The 27,974-nt window shown below is 49.3% G+C and overlaps 3 protein-coding genes across 6 annotated transcripts; 2 read left to right on the forward strand and 1 right to left on the reverse strand.

Annotated features, from left to right (window-relative positions):
- The first annotated feature begins 137 nt into the window (after positions 1-137).
- Positions 138-9,832, forward strand: CDCP2 (CUB domain containing protein 2). Of its 3 annotated transcripts, none has more exons than XM_041421889.1 (7): positions 138-311; positions 932-1,065; positions 2,714-3,061; positions 3,146-3,490; positions 3,948-4,301; positions 6,536-6,714; positions 6,907-9,832. In XM_041421889.1, exons 2-7 carry the CDS (start codon positions 990-992, stop codon positions 7,219-7,221), a joined length of 1,617 nt encoding a protein of 538 aa, XP_041277823.1. In that variant the 5' UTR covers positions 138-311; positions 932-989; the 3' UTR covers positions 7,222-9,832. The 3 variants fall into 3 exon arrangements, with proteins under 3 accessions (XP_041277823.1, XP_041277824.1, XP_041277825.1); XM_041421890.1 differs by having other exon boundaries at positions 936-1,065; XM_041421891.1 differs by having other exon boundaries at positions 301-311; positions 936-1,065; positions 2,668-3,061.
- Positions 9,833-14,134: 4,302 nt separating this feature from the next.
- TCEANC2 (transcription elongation factor A N-terminal and central domain containing 2) lies at positions 14,135-19,706 on the reverse strand. Its single transcript, XM_041421516.1, has 4 exons — positions 19,531-19,706; positions 18,417-18,558; positions 16,779-16,972; positions 14,135-15,066 (listed from the first exon to the last, which is right to left on the reverse strand). Exons 1-4 carry the CDS (start codon positions 19,630-19,632, stop codon positions 14,878-14,880), a joined length of 627 nt encoding a protein of 208 aa, XP_041277450.1. The 5' UTR covers positions 19,633-19,706; the 3' UTR covers positions 14,135-14,877.
- Positions 19,707-19,767: 61 nt separating this feature from the next.
- On the forward strand, positions 19,768-27,972 carry TMEM59 (transmembrane protein 59). 2 transcript variants are annotated; one of them, XM_041421514.1, is made up of 8 exons: positions 19,768-20,133; positions 22,081-22,186; positions 24,270-24,364; positions 24,567-24,719; positions 24,987-25,071; positions 25,384-25,468; positions 26,185-26,293; positions 27,007-27,972. In XM_041421514.1, exons 1-8 carry the CDS (start codon positions 19,783-19,785, stop codon positions 27,160-27,162), a joined length of 1,140 nt encoding a protein of 379 aa, XP_041277448.1. In that variant the 5' UTR covers positions 19,768-19,782; the 3' UTR covers positions 27,163-27,972. The 2 variants fall into 2 exon arrangements, with proteins under 2 accessions (XP_041277448.1, XP_041277449.1); XM_041421515.1 differs by having other exon boundaries at positions 25,387-25,468.
- Positions 27,973-27,974: the final 2 nt, after the last annotated feature.

Consider the following 27,974-nt stretch of genomic DNA (forward strand, 5'->3'; position numbering starts at 1 on the left):
CCTGCTGCTTTGAAGGTGACTTTTTTAGCACAGGTCCCTCACGCTGGGAGGCCCTGGTGGGATTTTGTTTCCTGGCATTCATGTGGGTGTGGGCTGTGGCAGCAGGAAAGTCTCTCCTGGGCGGGAGGGAAGGAACTGAGCTGCTGTTGGGTTTGGGGTTTCTCCAGCTAATGTGGCACAGCACAAGGAGCACATCTTTCCCACCAAACCCAAAGGCTTGCTTACCTTCAGCTGAGAGCATCCAAGAGCCTGGGCGAGAAGTAGCGTGAGCCAGCATGGAAGAACGTGGCAATTCTCCAAGGCCTTAGCAGGTTCTATAATAATCGATGTTTTTTGCCCATGAGTCACAATTCATCTCTAATCTTCCTCGGGGGAGGTGGGATTTGCTATCTTTAGTGCTCACGACTGCTGCTTTCCCGGGCTGAGCATCCCGCTGAGCCTGGACTCCTGCTGCAGGGATGCTGACCTGGCAGCCGGCTGCGTTTCAGTCCTGCTCCCTGTTTCTCTAGCCCTCACCACCAGCTGGCTTTGTGCAGTGGGTGCCGCAGTATAAATCATGTTAATTCCTGAGATGCTTTTCCGCGGTAAGTCTGAAATTCACATTTTGGTTCGCTGGCTTGCCCAGCGAACTAAATTATTTTCATAGCCCCTTAAGGGCATATTGTCAGCCCAGACTTATTGCCGTTATACACCATTTCTGAAACATTAATATCTCTTCTAAATATAGTGTATTGACAAGGTATCTGGTATAGTGTAAATCCTTGGGACATTTGATCCAGATCATTAAAACTGAGTGAAGGAAGGGAGGAATAGATCAAGTTACCTTGCTGCTCTTAATTCAAACAAGCGATGAATTATTCATTCCGCTATTAATTCTACAGTCCTCCTGCTTTTTATTTATTTCTCTCTTTATTTATTTTTTTCCTCCCAGATAGACAGTTCCAAAAGGATGCTCGGGCACTGGTGAGGGGAGATTTGCCTGCTGGAGGATGGGGTGCACAGGGCTGGGCTGTCTGGCAGCCCTGGCCGTGCTCTGCAGGGCTCTCGGGGATGCTCCCAGCAGAGGTAAGAGCCTGGACCCAGCTCCTGGTGGGCTGGATGGGCACCCATGGTTCCTGAGGAGGGGAGGGCCATTTGCAGTGCCACAGTGGCTCTGGGGTGCGAGTGGATTCCAGCTGTCCTGCAGGGAGAGGGGCTGGCTCAGGCCAGGGGCAAGGAGCTGGGATCTGGAGTCACTGTTGTGGTGGCAGCAAGTGTGGGACACTGCTCTGTGCTTGGGCTTCTGCTTCATGCTTACCTTACTGAGGAGTGCAGGTAGGGGTTGTCCTGTTGTGGGGTACAGGTGCTTTGGTGAAGGGTCTGTTAACTTCAGAGTTGCACTTGCCTCTATAAATCTATATACACATATACATTTATATGTGAATGTATGCATGTATGAGTATGTGGCAGGCATGCAATAAATCTCTCACCTTACCCAGATAAAAGGTCCTCCAGGATGCAGGGCAGGGTTAGCATATGACACAGTGATTCAGGGGATAGGGTGGCCCAAGCAGTCCCCCATCCCAAAGCAGCAGGGCCTTTCTCACAGAAAGGCTGAGCCAGAAATCAAAACCCATCCCTGGCCCTGGTGCCGGTGTTCCTGCGGCCACACCACTGCCCTGTGGTGCCTGCTCATCCCCCACACACACCCACCTGGGCTTGCCAGAGCACCCCAAGGCTCCCAGCCAGTCATACATCTGTCTTCACCGTGGCTACTCGCCTCTCCCACAAGCTCCCCCCTTGGGTATTTATTTTAACAACATTATTCCTTTAGTACCAGCCCCATATTACTTCACTGCCTATCCCCAGTGATTAGCAAGGTGATTTTAGATCTGGCCAGAAACACACTCATGGTGCTGCATCCCACACATCCCAGGATCCTCCTTGCTGGGAGGTCACTGTGCCAGTGAGCACGATGAAAAGCAATGTGCACAGGCTGACTATTGATTTGCAATATACTTGGCCCAGATTGATGGCAGCAAGCGCCCAGCCTTGTTTGGGAACCCACACATGTCTCCTGGGGGCTGTGCAGGGTCTGCATCCCTCCCAGACATGATGTATGTTCCCCCTGTATCAGCCTCTTCACCCCAGCCCTAATCAGACCCAGGGGCAGGTGACAGCCGGCCCCTCTCAGCCTTATTTTATAATAACCATGTCTCAGTATAAAGATTTCATTAGGAAATCGATCCCTACATGCATAACTCATTGTTCAGCACATCAAGCCCTTTACCCCCGCTTCTCCCAGCTCGAATTCTCTGATACCACCCTTGTGTGGAGGGAGTGGGGTCAGTGGGAGGCACAAAGCTGAAGGGCTGGGCAGCTGGGGCACAGGCGAGCCTGGTACCACGGAGCCTTTAAAACTCACTCCCAAGTTCCTTTTTCCCAGCCATAAACAGGTTGGGATGCTGTGCTGGCACTGGCAGGACAAGCTCAAGAGCGCAGCTGAACCCTGCTGCAGACCCCAAGGGGCAGCATGGGGAAAAAGGAGGGATGAAAGGTGATGGGGCACATGTGTCCTCCAGGGAGAGTGGGTGGACAAGCTCAGTGGAGTTCTGCAGGATGCTGGTGTTTTGGTACTCTGGTGGTGGGATGGAGCTGGTGTTGTGCATCCTGTCTCCATTCTTTTAGGCTTCCCCTGGAAAGGGGACATCACACCCCCTTCTGTGTCCCCCAGGCATCAAATGTGGGGGAGTACTTTCAGCACCCTCTGGCAATTTCTCCAGCCCCAACTTCCCGGGGCTGTATCCCTACGAGACAGAGTGCACGTGGCTCATCGTGGTGGCCGAGGGCTCCTCCGTCCTGCTCTCCTTCAGCCACTTCGAGCTGGAGTACCACGACACCTGCGCCTACGACTACCTCCAGGTCTACAACGGGGCTGCCCGGGACCGGGGCAACCTCCTGGGCACCTTCTGTGGCCACAGCCCCCCGCCACCCTTCTCCTCCGCCTGGCACGTCATGGCCGTGGTCTTCCGCTCCGACCGGCACGTGGCCAAGCACGGCTTCGCCGCTGCCTACAGGAAAGGTAGCAGGGAGGTGTGGTGGTCGCTGAGCATCCATCCACCCATCTCTCTCTCCCACTGCCCTCATCACCCTTGTCTCCTTGCAGATGCCTGCGGTGGGCAGCTGACGGGGCTCTCTGGGGAGATCTCCAGCCCCCGCTACCCCGAGAGTTACCCCAACGACGCCGAGTGCCGCTGGAGCGTCGGGGGGGCCAGCGGTGGTGGCCCCCTCACCCTGGTGTTCGCTGACTTCCAGATGGAGGGGGGCCAGGGCTGTGGCTTTGACTACGTGGCCCTTTTTGATGGCCCCAGCGTCACTGCCCCCAGCCTGGGACGTTACTGCGGCAGCGCCCGCCCGCCCCGCACCGTCTCCTCCACCCCACACCTCCTCATCATCTTCAAGTCGGACTTCAACATTGGTGGCAGGGGCTTCAAGGCCCATTTCTACTCGGGTGCGGGGGTCTCAGGGTGGTGGGGCAATGGGAGGGATGTGGGGACAGGCTCTGGGTTGGGGTGGTGATTCTCTCCCTCCCTCAGCAGTAAGAGGAGATGATAGTGGGAGGGATCCCTTTGGAGAGAGCCCATGAGGTGATGGTGTGAAGTGTAAACCACCACACAATGCAAACAGCATCACTGTGGCTATTCCAAGCCCTGGGTTGCCCTCTTGAGCAGGAGTCACCCTTGCTCATGCCATTCCCTGGGGATATGAGTTGCTCCTGTAGGACTTTGACTGCCCTGGGAGTTTCCATCCCCCAAAACTGCTGGCTGTCCATTGGCCAAACACAAGGCTGGGAACAGTGAGGTGAAGGGCAGAGCATGCCTTAGCAATAAAACATGTGATCACTCATCCACACCCAGGAGGCCTCAGGTTTGCTTTTGATTTTTCCTCTCCCCTTTTCCCCTGAGCAGGGGAGTGCCAGGAGGTGTTCACCACCATCAAAGGGAATTTCTCCAGCCCTCAGTACCCCAACTTCTACCCCAACAACCTCAAGTGCCAGTGGAGCATCCAGCTGCCCCCGGGCTACCGGGTCAAGGTCTTCTTCCTGGACATGGAGCTGGAGGGCCGGAGCAGCCTGACGGGTGGCTGTGACTATGATCACTTGTCTGCCTTTGATGGTGGCACCGAGAACGGATCCCTGCTGGGCCGGTGGTGTGGGCGGGAGAGCCTGGCACCCGTCACCTCCCGCAGCAACCGGCTGCTCCTGGTCCTCCACACCGACCGCAACACGGCCAAGAGGGGCTTCTCCATCTCCTACGTGGGAGGTAAGGTCCCATTTGGGTGCTGCTCAGTGCTGTGGTTCCACTGGGACGTGGCTGAGACCATGTAATTTCCAGCAGGATCATCAGTGAAGGTTCCTGTCTGCAGGAGCAGAGCCTGTGGCTCCTTAGGGGTGGGGTGGAGGAAGATGTGGCAAGTGAGCTGCACGTTGTGTTTAGTATTCAGGAGATGCTTTCCAGCTTCAAATTCCTGTGTGTCTGCCACTGCCAAGCTCCTGTTCCTCTCTCAGGGTGTGAGGGAGAGAAAACCTGGGCGTTTTTAATGGGCCAAAGCTCCAGAGCAGGTGACCAGCTCAAACATCACAACCTTGTTCCCCACTCCCCTGGATGTTCCAGCCTTGCCAGCACATGGCTGAGCAGGCAGGCATAAACCGTGTCTCCTCCTCCAGGGAGGGCAGGACCCCCGGGGCACAACATTCCCAAATCTGCCTGGCACACCTCTGCTGCTGGCCTGCTGTGTCCTAGCCAGCATGTCTGGCACGTCTGCAGCTGGTGGGAGGAGCGGTGTGTAACCTTCCTGCTCTATTTGCCAGCCTTTGCACCTCAAACGCCAGCAAATTTATGGCATTTGTTGTATTTCAGTATAATTACATCCCAGCTGACCTGTGGGTCAGGCATGATTCAGCCAGGGGCAGCCTTTCCGGAGGCTGGAGCCAGAGCAGGGGTATCCCTCAGCTGCAAAATTGTTCTTCACTGCCAGCATAGCAGAAAGGATTTGAAGGTATGTGGCTCTAGGAGTTAGAGATGGGATAGAGTTTTGTTCTGAGTCTCTGCAGCCTCCAGAGGGAGAGAGGTAGTACTGAACATGTAGTAGGGCTGTAGTGTGCACAGCAGGTCTGTCCCTGACCTTGTCCTGCTGATTTCCCACTGGTTTACAGCTGTGTGCAGGGAGAAAATCCTGGTGTCACTGCTCCAGAGGGAGCAGCCTGCAGACAGATAGATGGGGTGCTGCTGAAGAGTGGGGGTGTCCCATCAAAGAGAGGGGTGTGACATCTCACAACTGCCCAAGGCTCCTGCATCCCCTGGTACACGCTGCCAGATGCATGCTGGGGAGGACAAAGGCTTGGATGTGAAACTGAGCCTCCCTCCACAGAGCTGAGCCTGCTGGCTGTGTTTGCCCAGTGATTCCAGCATCTGCTTGTGATTAATGTCCTGCATGTCACACCCAGCTGACAGCACTGCCAGGAGAGCAGATGCTCCCACTGGGCACACCAGCCTCTCCCTGCCAGCAGCTTCCTCAGGAGCCCACAGAGGCAAGGGGGCACCTCAGTCCCTGCATCCACACCCACAGCCCTTCAGCCATGCAGGTATTTTCCTTTCAGGCCCACCAAAAGGCAAGGCTTGGGTGGGGCATGTGTGATTTATAGCTATTGAAATGAAAGCCTTCACGTCAGGAGAGAGGATCCACTTTCTCCTCCTCTTGATCTAATGCACTTTAGTTATTTGGTAAATCTTCTAATGGTTTTATAATGCACTAAGAGAAGCAAAGTGACACTATTTTTTTGTATTGATTTTATTGCATCTTCCCAGTTTCATAAGGCTGAGATTCAGAGGAGCTGGAATAATTCAATAATTCATATTGCCCAAGTGGTTAGTTCATGCTGAGCAAGGATTCACTCTAAAGAGGGGGTTATTTTTCCTCCCTGCTTCTTTCCCTGTGTGGATGCTTTCTACATCCAGAGAGGCCAAACACGGGCTGGGCTATTCCTCAGGGAGATGCCCCAGGGCCATGGACCCAGGAGGGCCATGTGGCAGCCATGAAGCTGCCTAACTCCAGGGCATGCATGGGATCCCTCCAGGATATGCCTCCTCTGTTTCATCAATGTAGTGTCTCTTGCTGGGGTGTTGTAGGATGCAGGGAAGTGCTGTGCCCATGGCAAGCCATCCACAAAGCTCTTGTGGTCTGGTCCTGGGCAGCAACTCAAATGTCCTGCTGACTTTGCTGTGGTGGAGAGTGGCAGTGACAGCAGGATGGTGTTGCCTGTAATGGCACTTGTGTGTCACTTAGAGACCCTAGAAGAAGGATGAGGTTCAGGAGTGTTGATGGTGAGATCTCTCCCTTAGGCAGAAAGCAGAGCAGCACCTGGGATGCATCTATGTCTGCCCTTGGCATGGGACAGGGCTAAAATACTGATATTGATTGCTTTCTGTATTCTGGAGGTAGCTTTTGTCCCGAAACCCCCCCTCCTACACGTGCACCCTCTTTTCTGTCCCAATAGTTGTGCCCATGAACGTCAGCTGCACCCGGACAGACTTCCACATCCAGATCCCTGTGCAGTCCCTGGCCCAGCTGGAGAGGAATAGGATTTATTTGGGGACCCCCTCCTGTGCAGCCCAGGTGGTTGGCAGGAACTTTAAAATACACACCAGGTTCGACACCTGTGGCACTGAATCCCAGGTAAGTGATCAGCAAACCCTCCTTTACAGCAAGCTGTGTAAATGGTTAGCCCTGTGCTGGCTGCAGAGATGTATTCCCAGTCCCTCTCACATTTTCCCAGTAGATACTGGCCTGATTCCTGGCCAGCCCCTCAAAACCCCTGTGAAAAGGAGCTGCACAAAGCCCTGGTGAGCCATGTCCCTTGTCTTGCAGAGACGCAACAACACATCTGTCATCGTCAGCACCCTCTACATTGATTTTTCAGTGGGAGACCAGGAGGACATCCACCAGTATGAGGTGCAGTGTGAGCCAAAGAGGAAGGAAGCCTCAGTGACCCTTATTGCTGGCCCTGATCCATCCAGGCTCAGCCAGGCAGAAAACCTGGTGGATGCCCAGAAGTGGGAGGGGGAAGCGATCGATGCCCGTGAAGTCAAGAGCCAGGACACCAGCGACATCGTCTTCATCAGCATCTGCATCCTGGCTGGGCTCCTCATGGTCATCGCAGTGGTGGGGCTGGTGCTTCTGTAGGATGCTCTTTCCAGACCCCAGGGATTGCAATCTCAGTACTGCCCAGGGCAGAGAGGCACCCCAAAATCTGCCCTCACCCCAGGCTGAACCCTAACATAGCTGCCCAAACAGAGACACAGCTCCCAGGCCCTGAAACTGAGCCTGAACCCAACCTCCACCTTCTCATAGTGCCTGGAAAATCTGGGCAATAGGCAGCCGTTTCTCTTCCCAATTTGTTTTCCTCTGTCTCAATCTGTCCATTTGGCTCAGGAATGCAATTCTTATGCTCCCTAACTCTTCCCACACCTGCTTCAATTTGTTTTCCCTGTAGTGCTGCTGCTTTCAGGAAAGAAACGTTGTTTGCCGATGGCTGCAAATCTTCCTGTCAATTATTTCTAGCTGAATTCTTGGAGGTACAAACCATCCCCAAATGTAGCTATATTCCCAACAAATGTTCTCCGTGCTCCCAGCCCATGCTTGGGGGTGACTGTGGAGCTGTGTTACAGGGATCTCCACCTGGCACACACAGATGTAGCTCATGTGGGTGCTCCCAGGTGATGTTTCTGGGTGTCTGTGGGTGATGTGATGAGATGCATTTGCTGTGCCCTGGAGCTCCTTGTTTGATCTTCTCATGTTGTCTCACCTTCTCGCAGGACTCACCTGAGTGCCTCAGCCACCAGCAGCTGGAGGGGAGGAGAACAATCCTCTTCTCCTCTGTGCTTTCCTCCTTTCCAGCATATCCAGGTATCCACAGCTGTGAACTCTCTACCAGCATTACTCCTGAAGTGTGGAAAATACGGGCAAATCCTGCTATGGCTTGGGGAGATGTTGGAGTGCAGAGGTTTTGGTAACCCTGTAAAGACAACCTTGGCAGGAGGGGCTGGCTCCCCTGGGACCTCAGTGGCACCAGATCTCCACTCGTGGTCCCTGCAGAAGGTGAAATCAGCACCTGAGAACATGAAAAGAAGAGTCCTGTGATCATCTGCCCCTCCAGAAAACTGGGGATCCTCGCCAAGAGCCCTGATGGATGGCTGAATGACCTCTGCCTGCCTCTTGTGCCACCCCAGCACAAAGGACGTTCCCCTTCAGCATCAACGAGGGGGTGGCTGTCACAGAGCAGCCTGTGTTCATCCCTCTGGACCAGAGCCAGCGCATGTCAAAGCCACATGAAATCTTGCTATGGAAGGAGGCCACCCCTCCTCCTCCTCCAGCCTTTGTGAAACACACTGCAGTGAAGGGAGAAATCCTAAAGTATCCCAGTGTGGTCATTCAGGGGCACAGCAAACCCCTCGTGCTGTTGGATCCAGCATTTAGCAGGGACTGGTAGGAGAGTCCCATGGTGAAAGGCTGCCCTGACTGATGCCCTGCTTCCCTCTGGGACAGCTCTGTTCATCAGGGCATCAGAGGAAGCAGCAGCCAAGGAATAGGTTATGATGATCAGCAGCTTTCCTGCTGGATTGCTCCAGCCCTGAGAGAGTGTCTGGGGAGGGAAGCAGGCACAGGGCTGCGCATGCCTCCTAACGAGGAGCCTTCGTTATCAGAGCCCGCATTGATTTGGCGTTTGTTGGTGCAACACATCGGCAAATGCGAGATTTCCAGGGAAATATTTGCCAGCACTGTTAAGCTCCATTAAGGGAATGTTTTGAGAGCCTGTTGTGTGCAGAGATGGTAAACAAGGCCAGCCTCCCCCGCTGCTTGCAAAGCCTCACTGCCGGTTAATTGCTGGGTACAGAACTGTCAGCTTGAGACCATAGTTACAAGATTTGACAACTGAAAGAAACTTAAAGATATAATTAACCTTCTTGGTGGCCCAGATTGTGCTGAAACAGGTGAGCACTGTGGCTGCTGGTGCCTGGCAGGGAGCCCACAGCACCCAGCAGCATCCAGCCCTTGTCTGTAGGACAGGCACTCCTTGCCCAGCTGGAGCCTCCAGAACCCTGCGATTTACAGGGAAAAGGGCTTTTTTGGATAGCTTTTGGTGTTGCACTCAAATAAGGAGCTGGACCTGGTCACTCCAGGGAAGGTTTCCAGCTCTGGCTCCAGTTCACAGCCACCCAAGCATCCCTGGGTGAAGTGCTCCCCTGCACACATCCCTATGGATGCAGGACTGGTGCTGTGGGAGCAGCTCTGCTCCTGAGTCAAGGGGATTCCCAGCAGCCCCGGGCCTGCAGGGTGTTATCCAGGTGTCATGGACAGGGTGATTAATGCAACTTGAATGGCTCCAGATGCCCTTTACCCACTTGTTTCTGGTGGCATTCACAGCTGCATCTGCCACCAGCAGTAAGCCAGTTATCTCACTAAGAGCGAGGAAAGCCTCTGGTGCTCACCAAACACCAGCCCTCCTCAGCCTCCAGTCCTCCTCCTCCATGTCCCAGCCTCTCCACTAGATTTAGGCATCCGGTCTCTCCCTGCCCTGCAGGAATTTGCTCTCTGGCATCCCCTGTTAAACCAGGTCTTCTCTGATGGCTGGGGATGGAGCCCAGCAGGTGAGGGGACTGCCCAGGTAATTTCCTGCAACAAACCCTTCTTTTCAGGTGAAAGCTGCTCAGATGAGTGGCAAACAGATACCAGAAACTCATCACCAGCACTCCTTCCCTGCACCATGCCTGTGGTCCTCACCCATCAGGCCTCAGTTCCCCTCCTTATTGCCCGGTGCTTCCAGAGCGAGCGGGGAGTGGCGGGCACGGGCAGTGCTCCCGTGGCTCATCTGATTATTTATTTAGGGCACGATGGCTGCATTGGGCCGGGCTGGATGCAGCCTCCCCATTTCCTGGCTTTGCTTATAGCAGTTGTGTCTCTCCAAAGCAAAGGCTCGGCTGTTGGGAGGGAGGGAGAGCCTCTGTTATCCCTCTGCAAACGTCTGCCTGCAAATCCAGTGAAGAACTGCTGGGAAATTGTAGATCATAAAAAACAGGACTGCAAGAGCCCTCAGGGGACCAGTTGGTTCATTCCTCTCCTTCCCTGGGGAGATGGCTCCTACTGGAGAGAAGCTGTGCTAAAATATCTGAAAAATCTCAGCCATGCTCTCTGTGTTTTCTCTATTTACCAGGAAGATTTTCCTGATGTGTCACAGGGTGTGCTGCTGGGGAATTGCTTTTGTGCTGCTGCACTGTACAGGAGAATGATGGTGGAAGCGCCCCAAAATGGGCACTGCTCCCTCTGCCCAGAGACCCTGGGCACTGGGCAGGACTGAGCATCTCCCTGGGGAGCCCAGCAAGCACAGGGTGTTGTGATCCACCCCTTCCCAGGCAATTTATTCTATGTAATGTTCACTGGAAGTTTTTTTTGGTGACAGCCATGGTGCTCCATGGGTGGACCTTCCCCCACTGCTCTGCTCAGAGGGTGGTTTGTGTATTTTCAGTTCTTATACTCTAATCCCAGTCTGGGAATGGGGTGCTTGTGTTTTCCAGGGAGCCAGTGCTGGAGCTGAGCCCATGACTGAGGATGCTGGTGGTGTGCATCCTCTGCATCCTCTCCTCAAACATTTTTGGGTAATTTAGCAGGGACTGGCCCTTGGGCAAGCACAAGGGCAGTTCATGGGCCGAGCAGGGGCAGGTTTGCTGCTCCTCAGGGTGCTTTTCTTGGGGGTTGGTGTGTAAGGCCAGGAGGCCACCAGCCACTTTTGCCATTGAGCCAGTCTTGGCTTGCCAGGAGCTTGGCACGGATAGGTCAGTGGGTGTGGTTTTGTGCTGGGAAGGATGGAGCTCACAGGTACCTGCTGGAGAGCCTGGCCACAGTGACACAGAGCCTGCCACAAGGGTGTCCCTGCCTTGGGGACCCAGGTACCTGCTGGAGAGCCTGGCCATAGTGGCACAGATGAGGAGGCAGTAGTCAGGCAGCCCAGCCATCTGGGAAAACATAATGGATCAAGCATATGGACAATTAAAAATGCAATGACGGCATTTAGCAGGAGTTGTTTTCCAAGCTTATTTTAAGCCCAGTTTCCTGATCATCACAGCCCCAGGGACAGCGAGGCCCTGCTCGTGGGATTTTGGTGTGTGGAGGCTGAGTGCTCCATGATGGGTGGGAGAGCTCACAGCTGGATTTTGAGCTTACAGTCACACCTTTGTGGCAGCTTTGGGGGTACAGATCGGATCCTGCCTTCTCCCTCTGGCTGGCTCTGCATGTTGCAGCCCTTCTCCTCCTCCTCTTCCCTCTCTCTGGGAGAGGATGCAGTGTTTGCAATGTGAACATTCCAGCTCAGGCAAAATATTGGCCACAGCAGAAATTATTTTGGCTTTTGTATTTTTCCTGCCATTGGGGCTGGCTGTGCTAGAGGAACAGTGTTTGTCCATTAAAGGAGCACCCTTTATAGCAAGATAACTGCTTGCTAGATAATAATATATAATTAGCAAGGATCATTCCATAATCTAGTTTAATTGACAGAGACCATGGGTGTTGTTCAGGGGACTGCCAGCACAAGAACTGGAGCATCATTAATTGCAGTGTAACCCTGGCATGGGCTCCCCTGTTTTTTGCTTACTGTGACATGTCAGAGCTCCTTTGTGCCTCAGTTTCCCCTCCTGTGAGCTGCCAGTTCACCCATCTGAATGTTGCTGTGCCCTGCATGGAGGAGCAAGGTTTTGCTGATTGTGGTCAACTGGGCTGGGGAATTCCCTCATGTGTTTCCCTCCCTCTAGCTCTTCTTTTCTGCTTCCCTCTCTTCCTCCACTGCTCCAGCCTCCTATTTCTCCTCCATAACATACCCTGGGAGGGAAGTTCCTGGAGCATCCCTTGGGCTCCAAGGATTTCTGTGGCTTCTGTGGCATTTCCTTGCCTTAAAGTCTTTTAATCCAGGGCCAGTTTAGCCAACCCTTCATATTACAGGGCTGCCAGGGAAGCAAATGAGATCTAAAAGTTTGGGTTCTTTGTGAAGAAACCTTTGAAGAGCCTCTTGAAAGATGAAAACTGGTGAGCTGCTGAGCTCTCTCTCTTCCAAAGGACAGGGAGGGTCTTGTCTACTCCCATCTTCTTTCACCCAAGTAATTTGCAGCAGGACAAAGCTCTCCTGAGCTGTGCCTGCTGATGGGGAACAGAGCAAGCTGTCACCTTCTGCCTTCCCAAATTTGCTCTTCAAAGCCAGGGTCAGAAGTCAGCTCTGGCAGGAGTGAATTCCCTTTTCCATCCCTCCTGGTGCTGCCCTGAGCCCACCCTGCATTCCCCACGTGGGGTGGGGGATCAGGAGGTGCCACCTCCAGAAGGTGCTTCCCTCTCTTTGCTGGGTGCAGCAGGTCTCTAGAGGTCTGCCAGCTTTATCTATGTACTCCTTTGCTGAAAGGAATCCATGGGATAGGCTTAGTCTGGAAGAAAAAGGGGAAAAAGAACTTTTCTCTAGATTGGGTGCCTCTCTCATTTAACATTTCCCTTGTTAAGTCTCCATGCAGAGAAACCAAGCACAAGGGAGCCACTGCTCAGCCCTTTCATCCTCCCTTTTTGATCTAGAAGGGTTTCCCCAGCAGGAAGACTGGGCTGCATCACCCATGGCAGGGAAGGAAGAGCCAAGGAGCAGCAAACTGATTCAGCAGCTAACCCAAGGCATAAATAAACACAGGGTGCAGGTGAGGCAGCCCCATGGAGGGAATCTGGTTCTTACAGACTAATTAGAAACTTCATTAGTGCCAGGTATCAAGTATCCTGTTGTCACATTCAGCATCACCCTCTGGGAAAATGAAACCCTTTTTGGCCTGTTGCTTTCCCATCTCTGTTTTTGTTTTCTTTCCCCACCTTCCTTTCTGTTTTTGTCCTTAATACCTTCTCTGGTTCCCTGAATTCCTCTTGTTGTGGGTCTTGAGCCCAACTCTCCAGACTCTTTTCCAGTTCCTCCAGTTTACTGCAAAGCTGAGTCTGTGAATCCTCAGCCCAAATGTTACTGCCAGCTCTAACACCAAGATAAAGGAACTGGACCCAGAGCTTTACACTTGGGTTCCTTTGAAACAAGTTGGGCAAAAACATCAACCATTAAATAGAGGAAATGTATAGGAGAGGTTTCTACTTGTGTGCAGCAACTCTGCATCCATGAAGTTACTTTCTAAATAAAAAATACTTGGCACAGCCAGACTGTATCTGACCTGTGTAGGAAACTTCTTTGGCCTAGCTCTCATTAGACCAGAAGTTCCTCATTTTCAGGAATTTTAGTTCACATTAACCAAATAGAGAAAACAGAGCCTGGCACCAGGAACAGGAAGCTGAAAATAAATAACTGCAGGTCTTGGTGTTGCAGCTCTGATGCAAAAGCTGTGTCATTCATTGATCCTGAACCCCTCCTGATGGTCCAGGATACACAAATTCAATTACAGCTGTGCAGTTTGAAGCTATTTAAGTGGGAAATGGAGCTGATTGCTTGTAAGAAATTGAGGGTTTTCCCTTTTTTTGGTACAGCCTTGTCAACAATTGTTATATGTTACTGAATATTACCCACTCCATCATAACACACAGATCTGCCAGTTTGTGCCTCCAGCACACCTGACTTTAACCTCCTACAAATGAAACCTCTGTGTTCAGCTGTTTGAGGACACCTTCAATAGGCACAGGCAAAACTGGTCTTGCAATGGCCCAAGCAAACAAAAGAGGGTTTAAGATTCTTAATATTCTTAATTCTTAATAGAACCTGCAATTATCTAATTAAATTTATGGAGTTCAACACCTCAAGTAAATTTTGGGTGTTTCTGCTAAGGGTCTACAGATGAAAAAAGTATCTAGCAGCCCAAGCAGTGACAGTCAGTAATTTTTTAGGTGAAGATATGAACACCATGCCTGGAACAGCCTTAGTAACAGCTTAAAGAGAACAAGACACTTGTGGCACAAAAGAAATCAGAGCAAATAAAGAGGCAAGAATTCCAATTTTCAATAACTAGAAAGAATTTAAACAATAGTTTGTTGCTTAGATTTGTTCACACAATCATTCTGAACCATGTTCCTTTAGAGAAAAAAAGCCTTTAAAAGGAGTATTTCGTTTTATTTAGATAATTCATTACAAGTTTTTTTTCACATTACAGTAAAAACAAGCACCATGTTTACATCATGAGTGAGGTCTGGAAGGCTGAACGAGCTGCTCCTTGAACAGCAGAGGCATTAAACAGCACCTTTACCCTGGGGCTTTAGAAAATGCCCCAAATCACAGAATGACTGAGAGGACAGAAGTTACTGAAATCCATTTTGCATCCAGCTCTGGAATGCAGCAAAGGGAAATCACCTTGGCAAAACAGCTCTTGCCACAGCCCGGGCCCAGCTGCAGCAGACATGGCTGATTTAGGGCTAACTAGAGTTTGCAATTATCCCCCAGGAATCCCCTCCCATGGACCAATTACCCATAATTACCAGTATTTCCAGCCAGCAGAGCACAGAGCTGCTCCTTTAAAAGGGTTATTCAGCTGAATACACCTGAAGTTCCACATCAGGGATGGAGCTACACTGAGCTACAACAAACGGGCACAAGAGACAAACAGGTGAGTCAGCAAGGATGGAAAATACACAGAGGAGGAGAAGAAGCTTTCCTTGCAGCAAGCCCACGTGGATTTCCAGCAGGTCAGATTTACAGCACCCATTCCATCACTGGTGCCCTGTTTGTGGAGTGGTGCCAGGGAGTCACCCAAGTCAGCCCTCCCCGCGCAGGAAGGGCTCCCAGCTCCACAGAGATGCAGGCACAGGAAGCTCTCCCTCGGGATCGAGCACAACCCCTCACTTTTTATGGCTCTGTACAAAGGCAGGGACAGGGAGTGTGCCATCCTTGACTCCGGCTCGGGTCTCGGGTTTGTGCTTTAATGAGAAGACAAGGGCTCGCACGGCCCGGCGGTACGGAGCGCTAATGAGGCGGGAACAGAGATGAAAAGCTTCGCGCTCAATATTTTCAGCCAGTGGGTGATCAATCTGAAAACAGCAAAGTATAAAATTAGATCTTTACATTTAATAAGGAGGCCAGCTGATTGAAATTGGAGTTTGGTGCCTTTCAGTGTTTCTTCATTAATCGGCTTAGATTCAAGGAAATCTGCTTCCCATCACAAGTGTAACAGGAAGAGCAATTTAATTCCACCCTAGCAATTAAGGGACAAGGCAGCGTGGTCAGTGGCAGGGAACATATCCCCACCTCCAGCTGGGTGGCAGTACTTTGCCATCACAACAGGAAACTAATCTGTGACAAGCTTTGGGTATCAAGCTCACTGCAATTATAAGCTATGCTGTAGTGTCTCCATGAAGCTCACTTTTGATCTGGCTGATATAAGGTACCTTGGATACTATTTTAAACTTGATTCCAACAGCAACTCTAAGACATGCCAAATACTTGGCAACTCTGCCTGCTGCTATAAAGGGAAATGTGGGATCTCTGTCTGTAGAAGGAGGTGTAATTAAGAACGCAGAAAGGGATTTGCTAAATGTTAATTATGTTGTTACTGCTTCAACGTGTGCCAAAACCTGTAATTCAGCACAGTTTAGGAAGAAATCCCCCACCCTTCAAGAAATGGTTTTAATTTCACTCCTGCCTTTTGTGATGGGAAATCTTCCATGCATTGCATGCAGGAGATTCCAGTGAGCTAAGTGGTATTCTGCAGCTCCTTCCCCACACGTTTTGCTACCCATCACTAAAAAGCCCCTTGGATCCACTCAGTCCCACCTCCCCTTGTCTCTTTTGTCAGCCTCTCGGGTGTCAGTGCAGCAGCTGTGGCTCCCCTGCCTTTATAAGCAGTTCAACTGCTGTGACCTCTGCTTGAACATGTGGTGGCTGCAGGTGTTTTCAGGTGAGTCCTGTTCAGAAGCAATTCTGCTTTATCCTCTTTATGTTCCACAGATTTAGACTTTACTGCCACTATAATCACCATGCATAGCTGTGCTTTCTAAGGACTAAGCTTGACTCACCAAAGGTGAGCTCCCACCTCCTGTAGGCATTCCTACAGTGCACCATCCTTCTATGCTGCCCCAGACTGGAAGCTGGAGAGGTTGTTCTCACAGCTAGCAAACACACAGCTTTCAAACTCTTGAAATGTTTATCACTTCACTTATCATTCAAAGGATAATTAATGAATAAGTTGAAAATTATAATTATTATGGCATTTCATAGACCAAGCAAACTAGTTATTAAGCCTTACAGCAGCGCCTTGTTCATTTAGTTAAACATACCTGAGGGATCTGGTATTTATCACCACTTTATATACTGTCAACCTTGCCTCTCTGTTTTTGCCATAGATTTTAATTTACAAATATTTAATTAGGAAACAGCCAAAAAGTCCCACTGTTGCTTTTATAGCTGTTTAGTAGGAAAAACTTCATCTTCTATTAATTTCCTCCTTGTACAGCCCAACTGCAGTGACCACACAAGTAATCTGTTGACAGGTCATGGAAATGACAACAAATACACCTCACTCACAATTAGCAGGTTCCCTTGGTTAACAACCAAAAACCCCATTATCTACCTTGCAAATGAAGTCACTTATAAATAGGGATGTGCTGTGAATCCCTAAAAATAGGAACACGTCACCTGGTCTTGTCCCCACTCGGCAGGCAGGACCAGATTGGCTGGAAAAGGTTTAACTTGTTCCCACAAGAAGGAATTTTTGGAGGCACAGGCGAGTGGCTGTGAACTGTACCTCCAATTCCAGGGCTTCACAGAGCAGCTTCCGAGCGTTCTTCCTGAAGGCCTCGGTCTTGGGGTCGCTCCTGACCTCGATGGAGGGCCGGTTGGAGTGCTCCCTGATGAAGGTTCTCCACTCCCTGCAGATGTCCCTGGCCAGGCTGGACACCTCTGGCTCAGCGTGTTTGCGCATCCTGTTCACCGTGTGACCTGGGGACAGCAACAGCTCCTGTGGGAGCGGCAGCTGGGCACAAATACAGCTGGCACCAGTAAATCACAGTGCCACAGCAGCCACACACCTTCTCAACTCAGCAAAACCACCAAAGCATTGACACAAAGAGAAAATGACAGGATTTAAGCATGCAGCTCGAGAAATTAGCAAGGAATTGTGAAAATCACCTTCCCAAGTCACCCAGGTGTGGAGCCACACTTATTTAACACAGACTATGCTAGTTGTTTACACTGATCCTGGATCTGGTGAAGGTTTTTAAGCTTGGCCTACAAAAAGTACTGTTTTTTAGCTGGGAACCTGTTTTGCATCAAGGGAAATATAGGCTGGATATTAGGAAGAAGTTTTTTCCAGAAAGGGTGATAAAGTTCTGGAATGGCTGCCCGGGGAGGTGGTGGAATCACCATCCCTGGGTGTGTTTAACAAAGCCTGGATGTGGCACTGGGGGCCAGGGTTTAGTGGAGGCGTTGGGGATGGGTTGGACTCGGTGATCTTACAGGTCTCTTCCAACCCAGTGATCCTGTGAATTCTGTGAATTTAGGGAAGCAGATGTTGCTGGTGATGGCTGTAGCATTTAAACATGGGAACACCACAGTGACTCCAAGCAGAATCTTTCCCATCCAGAGGGCCTGGCAGTGCAGAAGAGGCTTTCCCCTGCGAGGAGACAAAAGGGACCCTCCTGCTTCCAGAGGGGTGTTTTTCCCTGGCCAGGAGCGCTGTCGGCCAGGAGATGTCACTGTTAGGCTTCAGTGCCTCTTCAGGCCGGCGCTATTCAGGCAGGCATTGGGAAACAATCCCGGGAAAAGCCTGAATAAGCTGAACATTGCAAATGCAATGACAGATCAGAAGGATGGGGAAAGGGGCGGATTGCAGCTCCTTTTCCAGGGCTCTGTGAACAGAGATCCGGCTGCTCCGATGGCAAACAAAGGCCGGGATGCTCTCCCTGTTCGGGAAAGGCAGGGACCATGTGGTCACCGTTATCCCTCCCCCAAGTCCTCTGGAGAAGAGGCAGGCACGGGGCTGTGCCATTTGCATGGAGCTGCCCATCTGCTGGGGATTCCTCAGCGTGAGGATGCAGGAAGCAGTTCTGGGCCACTCTGAGATTTTCTCACACCTTCAGGGGATTCAGCCAAATCAGATAAATGAGCACTGACAGCAGGAGAAGGAGTAAACCACAGAGTTACCACGGAGAGCTCTTCAAAATTCTGACCACAAAAGGGATGATGCAGTATTCCTGGGAGGAATCAGAGGACAGCTGACTTTTTCAGTACAAGCTGTGCAAACTGCAGGCTTGGTATCAACAATATTTCATTGGCAGCAATTTCCTCATTTCTTAAAGAGCTTCCAGACTAATCTCTAGTGCACTGACAAGCCAAGCAGACACAAGACAGCCTAATATTCACAGTTTAGATAGACCAGATGTACCTATTTTAGTGGAAAGCAACACTTCCTTGGAAGGTATCTTCTTCTTCAGCTCCTCCAAAGCTTCCATCAGGTTCTCTTTTGGTTGCCCAGGAAGCTCAAGTATAGACTTCCATCGTTTTATGTCTTCCACAACCACAACTCTCTGGGAAAGAGAAAAGCTCCTTATGAAAGTGGAATATTGTTACAAGAAGTAAGGACACCACCTTTATCTCAGCTAATGGGGCTGTTATCAATACATGAATTATTGATCATGGCACAGGATATGTGATGGGTACTTGCTTGGAATTAGAAAACGCCTGCAAATCAAGACTGAAGTAATCAGCAAACAAAGTGAGAGGTTTCACCCTGGTCTGCCAAACTCTGGGCATGTAACAGCAAACTCCTAGAAGTGTTCTGAATTAAAGGAATCCATTGTATAAACGTTTCTAAACAGGAAAAGGGATTAAGAGGGTGGCTGATTATCCTGAGAATCCAGCTCAGATTGACTACAGAAGTAAAACAAGGTGAGAAACGGAGCATTAGGGAACACAAATGCAAACCTGAATACGCTGCACAGTTCCAGTGTTTTCCACTGGTTTTACCACAGACCTTGACAGAACAGACTGCAAACAGTGCAAGTCTCATATTTTGGATGTGCAGCATCTTATCGAGCAGTGGTCAGGGAACTGCGGTGCTTTATGCACCATTCTTTTGATTTCTGCCACACTCGGTGAACTTTTGGCGCAGCAGATGTTTTGCTGTGTTTCCACAAGCAGGTTACCAAGAGAGGTTCAGCTCCCGTGCTGAACCTCTCAGGCACGACATCCATGAAATGAACGGAAGGGTTTTCCTTGCTGGCAAGGGATGAGAGCCAGCTGGAAACACTCAGGCTGGCGGTGTCACCGGGCTGCCCTCGAATCCTGTGCCCAGCCTGACCCTGCACCACGCCGTAACAACCCAGGGAACCCCTTCCAAGGCAGCAGAGCCCTGTACAGCCACCTCCCTGCTCGGATCCCAGCGCGGCGCTGCAAAGATTTCCGTGCAGAACCGCTGTTCTCACACCGCCCGTGCCGCAGCCGCTGCCGCGGGAGGCCGGGCCGGGCCGTGCCCCCGCTCCCTCCCACCGGTGACCTGCCTTGAGGGACTCGATGGTGACTTGCCGGCAGACGCGGGGCCCAGGCGCGGCCCGGCGGGGGCTCTGCGGGCCGCGGGCGCAGCGCACCACGAACCGATCCATGTTCGCCCTGCCGCCTTCCCTCACGGAAGCCGCCAACGCGGCCCCGCCATTTCCGCCCGGTAGTTCCCTCCAGGGGCGAGGCCCTATGGGAGGGCCGGGGGTGTCCCGCGATGCGGACTACATTTCCCAGCAGCCCACGCGCGGGAGACCATGCCGCTGCCTCGCCCTTTCCGCACGGTAGTTTCCGCTGGGGGCGAGGCTCTATGGAATGGGCGGGGATGCCCCGCGGCGCGGACTACACCTCCCAGCAAGCTCCGTGAGGGGCACATCTCGCGAGAGGCTGCCGGCCGGTGCCGGGGCGGAGGAGCGAAGATGGCGGTGCGGCGGGGCGGCCTCGCCGTCCTCCTCTTGCTCCTGCCACTGTTCCTGGTGATCCAGGCGGGAGCCGCCTCGGGACAGCTCCCCGCCGCCTCCTCCGAGGCTTTCGACTCCGTGCTGGGCAACACGGCATCGTGTCACCGCGCCTGCCAGCTGACCTACCCCCTGCACACCTACCCCAAGGTACGGGCGGGCCCTTCCCCGCACCTGCGCCGCTTCCCTCCGCCTCCCCCGGGGCTGGCACGGCCCTTCCTTTGCCCCTGTCCCCCTGCAGCTCCCTCTCTTCTCTAGAGACAGATACTTCCTTGTCTAAATGATGGGTGGGCTGCCGCTTGCCAGGGAAGCGCTGTTGTCAAAGTACGGCTTTGTCAGTGCTGGGGCTTTTGTGGGTTTTGGGCGTTTGGCTGATCTTTTTTTTCCTCCTGTTCCCAAAAGGGCAGCTGTAATTTGGCTCGGGCTGCTCCATATTTTGGGCACTGAAACAGTGCTGTGGTCGTGGCAGGGCAGAGATCCTGAGTCAGGGCGCCTGTGTGGCACTGGGATGTTGAAGGGTGAAGCATAAATAATGACAAACAAGTAGGTTGTCAGAGCCTTCACGGGAACTTTTTATCTCATGATAAAATACTTTAGTTGTGTCTGATAGGAATTTAATTTCATCCCCCTGCATTTGCTGTTGGTTCATGCTTGCACGCCTTTGAACCACGGGTTTGAATTTGGAAAATCTGAGATCACAAATCTCATAATTCCTTGTTCTTTGTTGGCAATAAACTTCATTGTGAGCTGCAGCTGTGTAGCAGGTGGAGCTCTTACCCCGTGTTTGGGATTTCACAGGAAGGCAGCAGGAGCAGTGCCAGGATCAGGTAACAGGGCTTTGTCTGCTTCCCCATGGAATTCAGTTGGATTTTGTAGCTGAAAAGTAACAGGGAGTTGTGTGGAATAAGAGTAAATTTACACAGCTTGTTTTGGCGTACTGCACTTTTGAATTTTGTTACTTTACTTTTTGAATAAGACTTTTGTCATGTGTTGTTGGAGCTGTTCACTAATACAGTCACATCTTTAACATATAGTGTTCTGTTTGTCACAAAACTGGTGGAATTGAAAGAAATTTGTTTTAGTTGAGTGGAAAATAAGACAAACTTCATTGAGACTGTGAAGGAAATATATCTGTGCAGCTTATTTATCTGGTTATCAAATTACAAAACGTTTTCTCCTCCAGCATCACCCACCTTGTCAGTGAGTTTTAGTTTATATTAATAATTTTCTACTCTTGTGCCTTTAAAGCAGATGAGCTCATGGTCTAGTTACAATGGCCAGGTCATTTACAGCAGGTTATACAAGAGGTGTGGTGTGTTTGGTTGTTGTTAAATTAATTCAGAGCCCGTTCTGCACCTGTGCAGTTCGAGTGGCTGCTGGCTTTGAAGGTCTGATTCATGGGTCAGTGGCAGGGTGTGGTCACTGGGACACTCCTGTCACAGGGGCTTTAATTCACATCCGTTCCCCTGGAGCTGTGGACAGAAGAAATACTGGGTGTAGGATTTCTGTATTTGCCTAATTTTAATGGATGGCAGTGTGGAAGCACTTTTGCCCTTCAGTTCAATACAATAAATAAACATTTGTGTTTGTAGAGCTGGCAGTAGGCAGATAATCAGGATGCTGTATAGGATATCAGAAAATAATCTCTTTTTCTGATTGTTCTGTTGTAGCTCTGATTAGAATCATTAATCTGTTTAGACACATTGTGTTCCACTGTCAAAATTAGAGGATTTTGATCCTTTCCTGCTGGGTTTTACCATTTAAGTTCTGAGAATGGAGATTTCCTACTCTTCACAGGGTTAAACATCAATAAATCTTTTACAGCACTGTCTTAATTTCAAACACAACACTTTCTCAAACATCCATTTTGCCAGTGAGTTGTGGCTCTGGAATTACAGAGCACCATTTGCTGCTCCAGGTTTGCAAATAAACCCGGGGGTCGTTGGTGCTGCTTGCCTCGGGCTCCTCCATTTCACACCGGGCTGGGCTGACAGAAGTAGGACCAAAAACACCCAACCAAACAACAACAAAAGAGTTTGTTTTCTGACAATTTGTCGTGGGCTGGAGGTTGGCAAGCCTGTCCTTGTGCCTCCCCAGGAAGAGGAGCTGTACGCCTGCCAGCGCGGCTGCCGGCTCTTCTCCATCTGCCAGTTCGTGGACGACGGCGCCGATTTGAACCGCACCAAACAGGAGTGTGACTCTGGTGAGCCCTGCAGCATCCCATCCCCTGAGCACACAGGGTCTGAAAGGGTGCTGTCGAGTTGGTGGCATTCTTTCAGTTGTTTTGGGTTTGTTTAACAGCTTCTTAAAGTCTGTATGGAGGATATGTAAAAAAAAAGTCTTAGGGGAAGGTTGTTGTCTGTGAGTTTCTCCTCAGTGCTGATGTTTTCATGAATTTCTCAAGTATCATCAGTGTCTGTAAATGAATTGGAAATAGTGCATTTTACTTTAAACAGTTTGTTATAGAAAACACAAAATGCCTGAGGGGAAATTCAGCCAAATGAATTTGTTTGTCTTTTAATAATTCCCTGAGACAATCAGTCCTGTTTGCCATTCCTGACAAATTTATGTTTAGAAGTGAATTGTTCAGTGGAGCAAGAGCACAGATCTCACTGTGCCTTGTAACCTGTGGTCTGGCCTACAGACTGAGCTTTTCCTGCAGCTAACCCCTTGGGAATGAGGTACAGCTTTGTTTGGAATAGGCCTTTAAGTACTGGTTACTAATTCTCTCAGGCTATCTGTGTTAGAGCAAAGATGTAGCAGTGAAGATGAAATGCAGAATCACTGAAGTTGGAGAAGACCTTTAAGATCATCAAGTCCAACCATTCCCCCAGCACTGCCAAGCCCACCACTAAACCATGTCCCCAAGTGCCACACCTTTATGTCCCTCCAGGGATAATGTGTGATACAGGCAAATTAATAGTGGGTTTGGAATTGTATAGAACTTTGCTCCAATAATACTGAGGAAGCCAATTCACAGCTTTATTCAGAAAGGAAAGGCAGGAACTTTCCACCTTGACTACCAATACAATGAAGCACCAGGCCGGCACTCAGGTTCTCTCAGTAGCTCCTGAAAGCAAGAGAGCTTGTGGCCAGCTCAGGTAGGGAAGCAGAAAGCCTGGCATGTAGAGATGCTGATGTGTTACAAAAGTGCAGTAAATACTCCAGAAATGGGCTAATGCTCCAGTCTGTCACACTGGAGCTGTGATCCAGCCTGTCAGTGTAGTTGTCAAACCACACACGACAGAGTGCCATAAAGCAGGGTAATGCAGCAATAGAGCACATGTAGGCTAATGGAACAGTTGCTTATTCCTGGTTTAACTCTTCTTTCTGGGGCTGTTGTCTTTGCTGGCTTATGTTCTGTAATCTGCTGGTGGGTGCCCTGAGTGTTCTGTGCTTGGCAGATCCATCTTGGCTGCTCTGCTCAGTTCTTCTCTGGTGCTTCCTGCAGACACTGACTCGGTGGCAGTTCTAGCATGGAATGGCTGCTCAGGTGCCATGAGATGAACACTCGAAGGTTTAGCTGCTGCTGCCATGCTTCCTGCCAGCTTCTTAGTCCTTATGATGGTCCATTTGTTCCTCTGGAAAACTGGGAGAGCTCCTGTCCTCTTGGTTGGATTCTTTAGTTCAGGTGGTACTGAAACACTGTCCACCTAAGCTTTAGAATAGTGCAGGATAGCTGTGCCTGTGTGTCATCTGCCTGATTTCTCCATGGGCAGAATAAACTAAATTATTTTCTCCAAATAATTTAGATTTCTTGGTCTTTATGATCTCTAGTGAGCAATTAATAGAAGCTCTCCCTAAAACAAAGAGTTAGCTTCATTTTCCATAAGAAATTATTCCATAATACTTGCAGTGCAGTTTCTGTATTAGCAGGAAATGCTCCTTTGATTTTCCTGTGATACCATGGCTTCTGCTGTTACCTCAAAGGGATTTAATGGGCTGATGGTCCCTCTGTTCTGTTTAGGATTCCATCTCTGTTCTCTGATGTTTTATGTGATAGTGGTGGTGGGAGGATCAATGAGAGCTTGCATCCCTGAGCTCAGCCAGGCTAACACTGGTGATCATTTGCTCTGATTGCAGCCAGATTTCAGCTCCCTGCTCTGTTGAAGCTCTGATTCTGTCATTAGACCTCAGAGCAAATGCTTCCCTGGGATTGCCATATCTTCCCCTGCAAAAAGGAATTGTCAACTGCTGCTTTGTTTCTGATCCAACTTATACTGAGAATGTTTTCTTAACTAAAATGCAGAATTTATCGTCTCATTTGGGGAACTTCTCCCTTGCAGCCTGTACTGAAGCATACTCCCAATCTGATGAACAATATGCTTGCCATCTTGGATGCCAGAACCAGTTGCCATTTGCTGAGTTAAGGCAAGAGCAAGTAAGTAGGTGACATGTTTTTCAAATACCACCTACTTGTTTCTGTTCAGTGTGTGTCTTTTCTTTTTAAAATTTCTTCAAATGGGAAATAAATCTTCCTAAGAACTGAAATCTAGACTTGAGGTGAGGGGTGAGCAAGAATGTAACTTCTGTCCTTTTCATGTAAAAACAAATGGAAAAAAATGTTAATGTTGTGCTTGCAGTTAATGTCCCTGATGCCACGAATTCATCTCCTCTTTCCTCTGACACTGGTGAGATCATTCTGGAGTGACATGATGGACTCAGCTCAGAGCTTCATCACATCCTCGTGGACTTTCTACCTTCAAGCAGATGATGGCAAAATTGTCATATTCCAGGTGCTTCCTTTTTTCGTTGAGATTAAGGTGTTGCTGCTGACTTCAACTCTCTTCCAGCCAGAGAAAAGACTCTAGAGCACCATCTCAAGTGTTTTGTTTTTCCTAGTATTTCACTGCCTTTAGGGCCATTTTAAAATTCAAACTTAAAAGAACGGAGCATGTCTTAAGGTTAATTTCTGTATTAGTTTTGAAAATGTAAATTATCAAAATTATCAAAACCAGTGAAAGCTTTCTAGCAAGATCTCCTAATTCCTTATTTTGTTTTAGTCAAAGCCAGAAGTGCAGTATGTTCCACAGCTTGATCAGGAAACTGGAGATACAAAAGCATCCTTGTCGCTGAGTAAAACAGCCTGTAAGTTGTTTTTTTGTGCTTTGGAAGAGTAAATGAGTAAATGCAAATGTTCCCTGTCATGCAGATTTAAAAAACGACGTTGCAGGTGGCGTGTGGAAGCAAATTTTTAGAAAGCTGCAATATAATTACTTACTGTGCAGAGCGCACGGTGGCAAAGCGCGGTAGAAACCGAGCTCTGCTGGAAGTGGAAGCCTGCAAGCTGGGGCTGTTTTAAAAGCTTCCTTTAATGCTGTCTGTACAGACCAAGTGTGTGGGGTGTGGGTTCTCCCTTGCCTTGCTCTCGTGCCCTCTGTTTGTGCTGTTGTGCCTCAGCAGACGGACGCCCGGGGAGCTCGCAGACCTTCCGGGGGCTCTTCGAGGAGCGAGCCAGCGACGGCTTCTTCAAGTGTCTCTCCATGTACGTATGTCCTGAGCTGGCTGTGCCACTGGGGAGGGTAAAGGCCTTTCCTCTGAGTCTGCAGCCCTCTTGGGAAGTCTCCAGGCCTGTAGGATCAGGATGTGCAGCGTCACAGTTTTGTATCTGACCATTAGTGCTGCTTTGCTGTGCTGGCCCTGTGTTTTCTGCGTGCTGTCCTGCCAGCTTTGATTTTTCCTTTCCATTTCAAGTGAACAACATATTGATAATTTCCTGCGCTGTTTTTTGAGTGTGTTCTGGGAACTGTTTAATCAATACTGTGTTTTGCCTGTTCATTAGCTCTGAATGTGTTTTAGGGCAAGGCATTTTGTTTTGGGATTGTGTTGTGTAGCATACTGCTATGTCTTGTTTCCAGGCTCAAAATATTCAGTATGTATTTATTAAAGCTTTTTACTTTCTCCTTAAAAGTTCACACATGAAGGATCAGTGAGTTGTCCTGCCAATGCATAACAGAAAAATCTGGTTTTAAATCAAATGTAAACAGGAGGATTCTTAGGGCCCCATAACAGAATCCTGCAAGTCTTTTGTAATATCAAGTAGGCATTAAAGTACCCAGGAGTCTGCAGTGGGCTATGTAGCTGGAAGGGCCAGAGACTAATGAATTGGCAGAAAAAGCAGTCAGAAATGAGCCAAACTTTTTAGAAGTCCATTGTCTTGTATTCAGTCTATGAAATCTATAAACATTCTTGTCATTTCAGAAATTCCAGTTGGATTTTAACCACTACGCTCGTCCTGTCAGTGCTGGTGCTGCTCTGGATTTGTTGTGCAACTGTAGCTACAGCTGTAGAGCAGTATGTTCCATCTGAGGTACTGCATTTCAGAGCAAAAGTATTTGGAATTTATTCATTATGTTGCTTTTCTGTTACAGCTGTCCAGAGACTAAGAAATATTTGGGGGAGGTTCAGTTAAGGAGGGTTTTCTTATTTTGTGGCTGTGGATGGCAAACCAATTTTGTTTATTTAAATGATGCTTTTATAGCTGAGCATTCTTGCTCATTCCTGTGGCTCACAGGAGCTCTGAGCCTTATTCAGACACGACATCTTTTGGTTTGTAGTGCTGTACTCTCAGCAACCTTCAGGGTGCTCTGAACAAGTGGAGGCTGATTCTCTTTTCTCTGGGAGTGAAGCTGTTCCAAGGGGGGTATAGGGAGGACCCAGTTTAGGTTTAATGCAGGAGGCTCAGTAGTGAGAACAGAGTGACAGCACAGTTACTGGTGATATGTGTGAGTGCAGAGTCTCATGGAGGGGAACAGGCACTCCCCCAGTGCCCAGAGAGTCCTGACTCAGTGATTGCACACCAAAGGAGCTGTTACACAAATGCTGTACCCACCCTTGTTCTGGCAGATTTCATACATTTCTTCTGCATGCAAGTCTAGTTCCAGCCCTGAATTTCAGATGTTACAGAAGGCCTTGTGTTGCAGGGCTGCAGCACAGAACCTGTAATGCAGCTGCATAATGAAATTCATGTTATTCACAATATGGAGAGTCTTTGTCTTAAAGTACCTTGTTTAAATGTTTCAGAAGCTGAGCATCTATGGAGATTTGGAATACATGAATGAGCAAAAACTCAACAGATACCCACCCTCTGCACTTGTTGTGGTTAGATGCAAGACTGAGGAACATGAAGAAGCAGGACCTCTTCCTACAAAAGTCAATCTGGATCAATCTGCAATTTAAACCCGTTGGATCCCATAGACTAATTCTAACAGAGCTAGAAACTCCTGATTGATTGTGGTGGTTCTTCAGATGAGAAACTTAGCAGCCAGTCTTTAAATGCAAATAAAGTTGCAAAATCAACAAATGTCATGGGATTTTGTTTTCAGCTAGTAGAGAAGATTCAGACATTCAGACGTGAATTTGTTTGTTTCCAGGTTTAATCACTTTTCACTGGTGTTTGCTATTGTGTCTTTTTGCTTACAAAAATTGTAAGCGTGCTTTCCATACTTCTGCCAGGACACTTTCAAACTTACTTGTGTGTTCTAGGATGTAATGTGTACAGTCAGAGTTAGCTTTGTAAAGGTATAAGACATTTTAAGTAGGCAGGACATGCCTTTCTAGTGTTGCACTTTCTGTTGTAGTTAAGAGAAAATATTATAAAATTATCTGCTGAATTTTTTTGTACTTGTTAATGTCCATGCACAAACAACCCTGTCTTCAAAAATAGAAATATATTTTTTCTACAGAGTGGCAATATTGGAGGTGGAAAGCATTTGTGAGGTACTGTAAGCTAGAATTCAGCTTGTGAAAGATGGAAATGTGTTAAAATTTACAGACATATCCCTTCACATGCAGAACATTACATGGTCAGTTATTTTGTCAAACTTTAGCCTTTAAGTCTTAAATTGCTTGTAAAGTTAGCACCTGTGTTTTCTGAAAACTTCTGCTTTCTGTTCTTAATTAACTATTCTGGTCTTGTAACTTCATTTACAGAAACAAGTTGATTCCTGAGAAATGAGAGCAGACAAATAAAATTGACTGTATAGAAAATG

The sequence above is a fragment of the Onychostruthus taczanowskii genome, unplaced genomic scaffold (assembly GCF_017590055.1).
Source record: "Onychostruthus taczanowskii isolate IOZ18803 unplaced genomic scaffold, ASM1759005v1 scaffold7, whole genome shotgun sequence".
Taxonomy (NCBI): domain Eukaryota; kingdom Metazoa; phylum Chordata; class Aves; order Passeriformes; family Passeridae; genus Onychostruthus; species Onychostruthus taczanowskii.

Coding starts and splice junctions, on each gene's coding strand:
- CDCP2 (XM_041421889.1), top strand. CDS start 990: ATGGGGTGCACAGGGCTGGGCTGTCTGGCAGCCCTGGCCGTGCTCTGC. Junction 3,062..3,145: donor CGCCGCTGCCTACAGGAAAG/GTAGCAGGGAGG, acceptor GTCTCCTTGCAG/ATGCCTGCGGTGGGCAGCTG. Junction 6,715..6,906: donor CCTGTGGCACTGAATCCCAG/GTAAGTGATCAG, acceptor CTTGTCTTGCAG/AGACGCAACAACACATCTGT.
- TCEANC2 (XM_041421516.1), bottom strand. CDS start 19,632: ATGGATCGGTTCGTGGTGCGCTGCGCCCGCGGCCCGCAGAGCCCCCGC. Junction 18,559..19,530: donor TCACCATCGAGTCCCTCAAG/GCAGGTCACCGG, acceptor TCTCTTTCCCAG/AGAGTTGTGGTTGTGGAAGA. Junction 16,973..18,416: donor GTTGCTTTCCACTAAAATAG/GTACATCTGGTC, acceptor TGCTGTCCCCAG/GTCACACGGTGAACAGGATG.
- TMEM59 (XM_041421514.1), top strand. CDS start 19,783: ATGCCGCTGCCTCGCCCTTTCCGCACGGTAGTTTCCGCTGGGGGCGAG. Junction 24,720..24,986: donor GCAAAATTGTCATATTCCAG/GTGCTTCCTTTT, acceptor ATTTTGTTTTAG/TCAAAGCCAGAAGTGCAGTA. Junction 25,469..26,184: donor TTCTTCAAGTGTCTCTCCAT/GTACGTATGTCC, acceptor TTGTCATTTCAG/AAATTCCAGTTGGATTTTAA.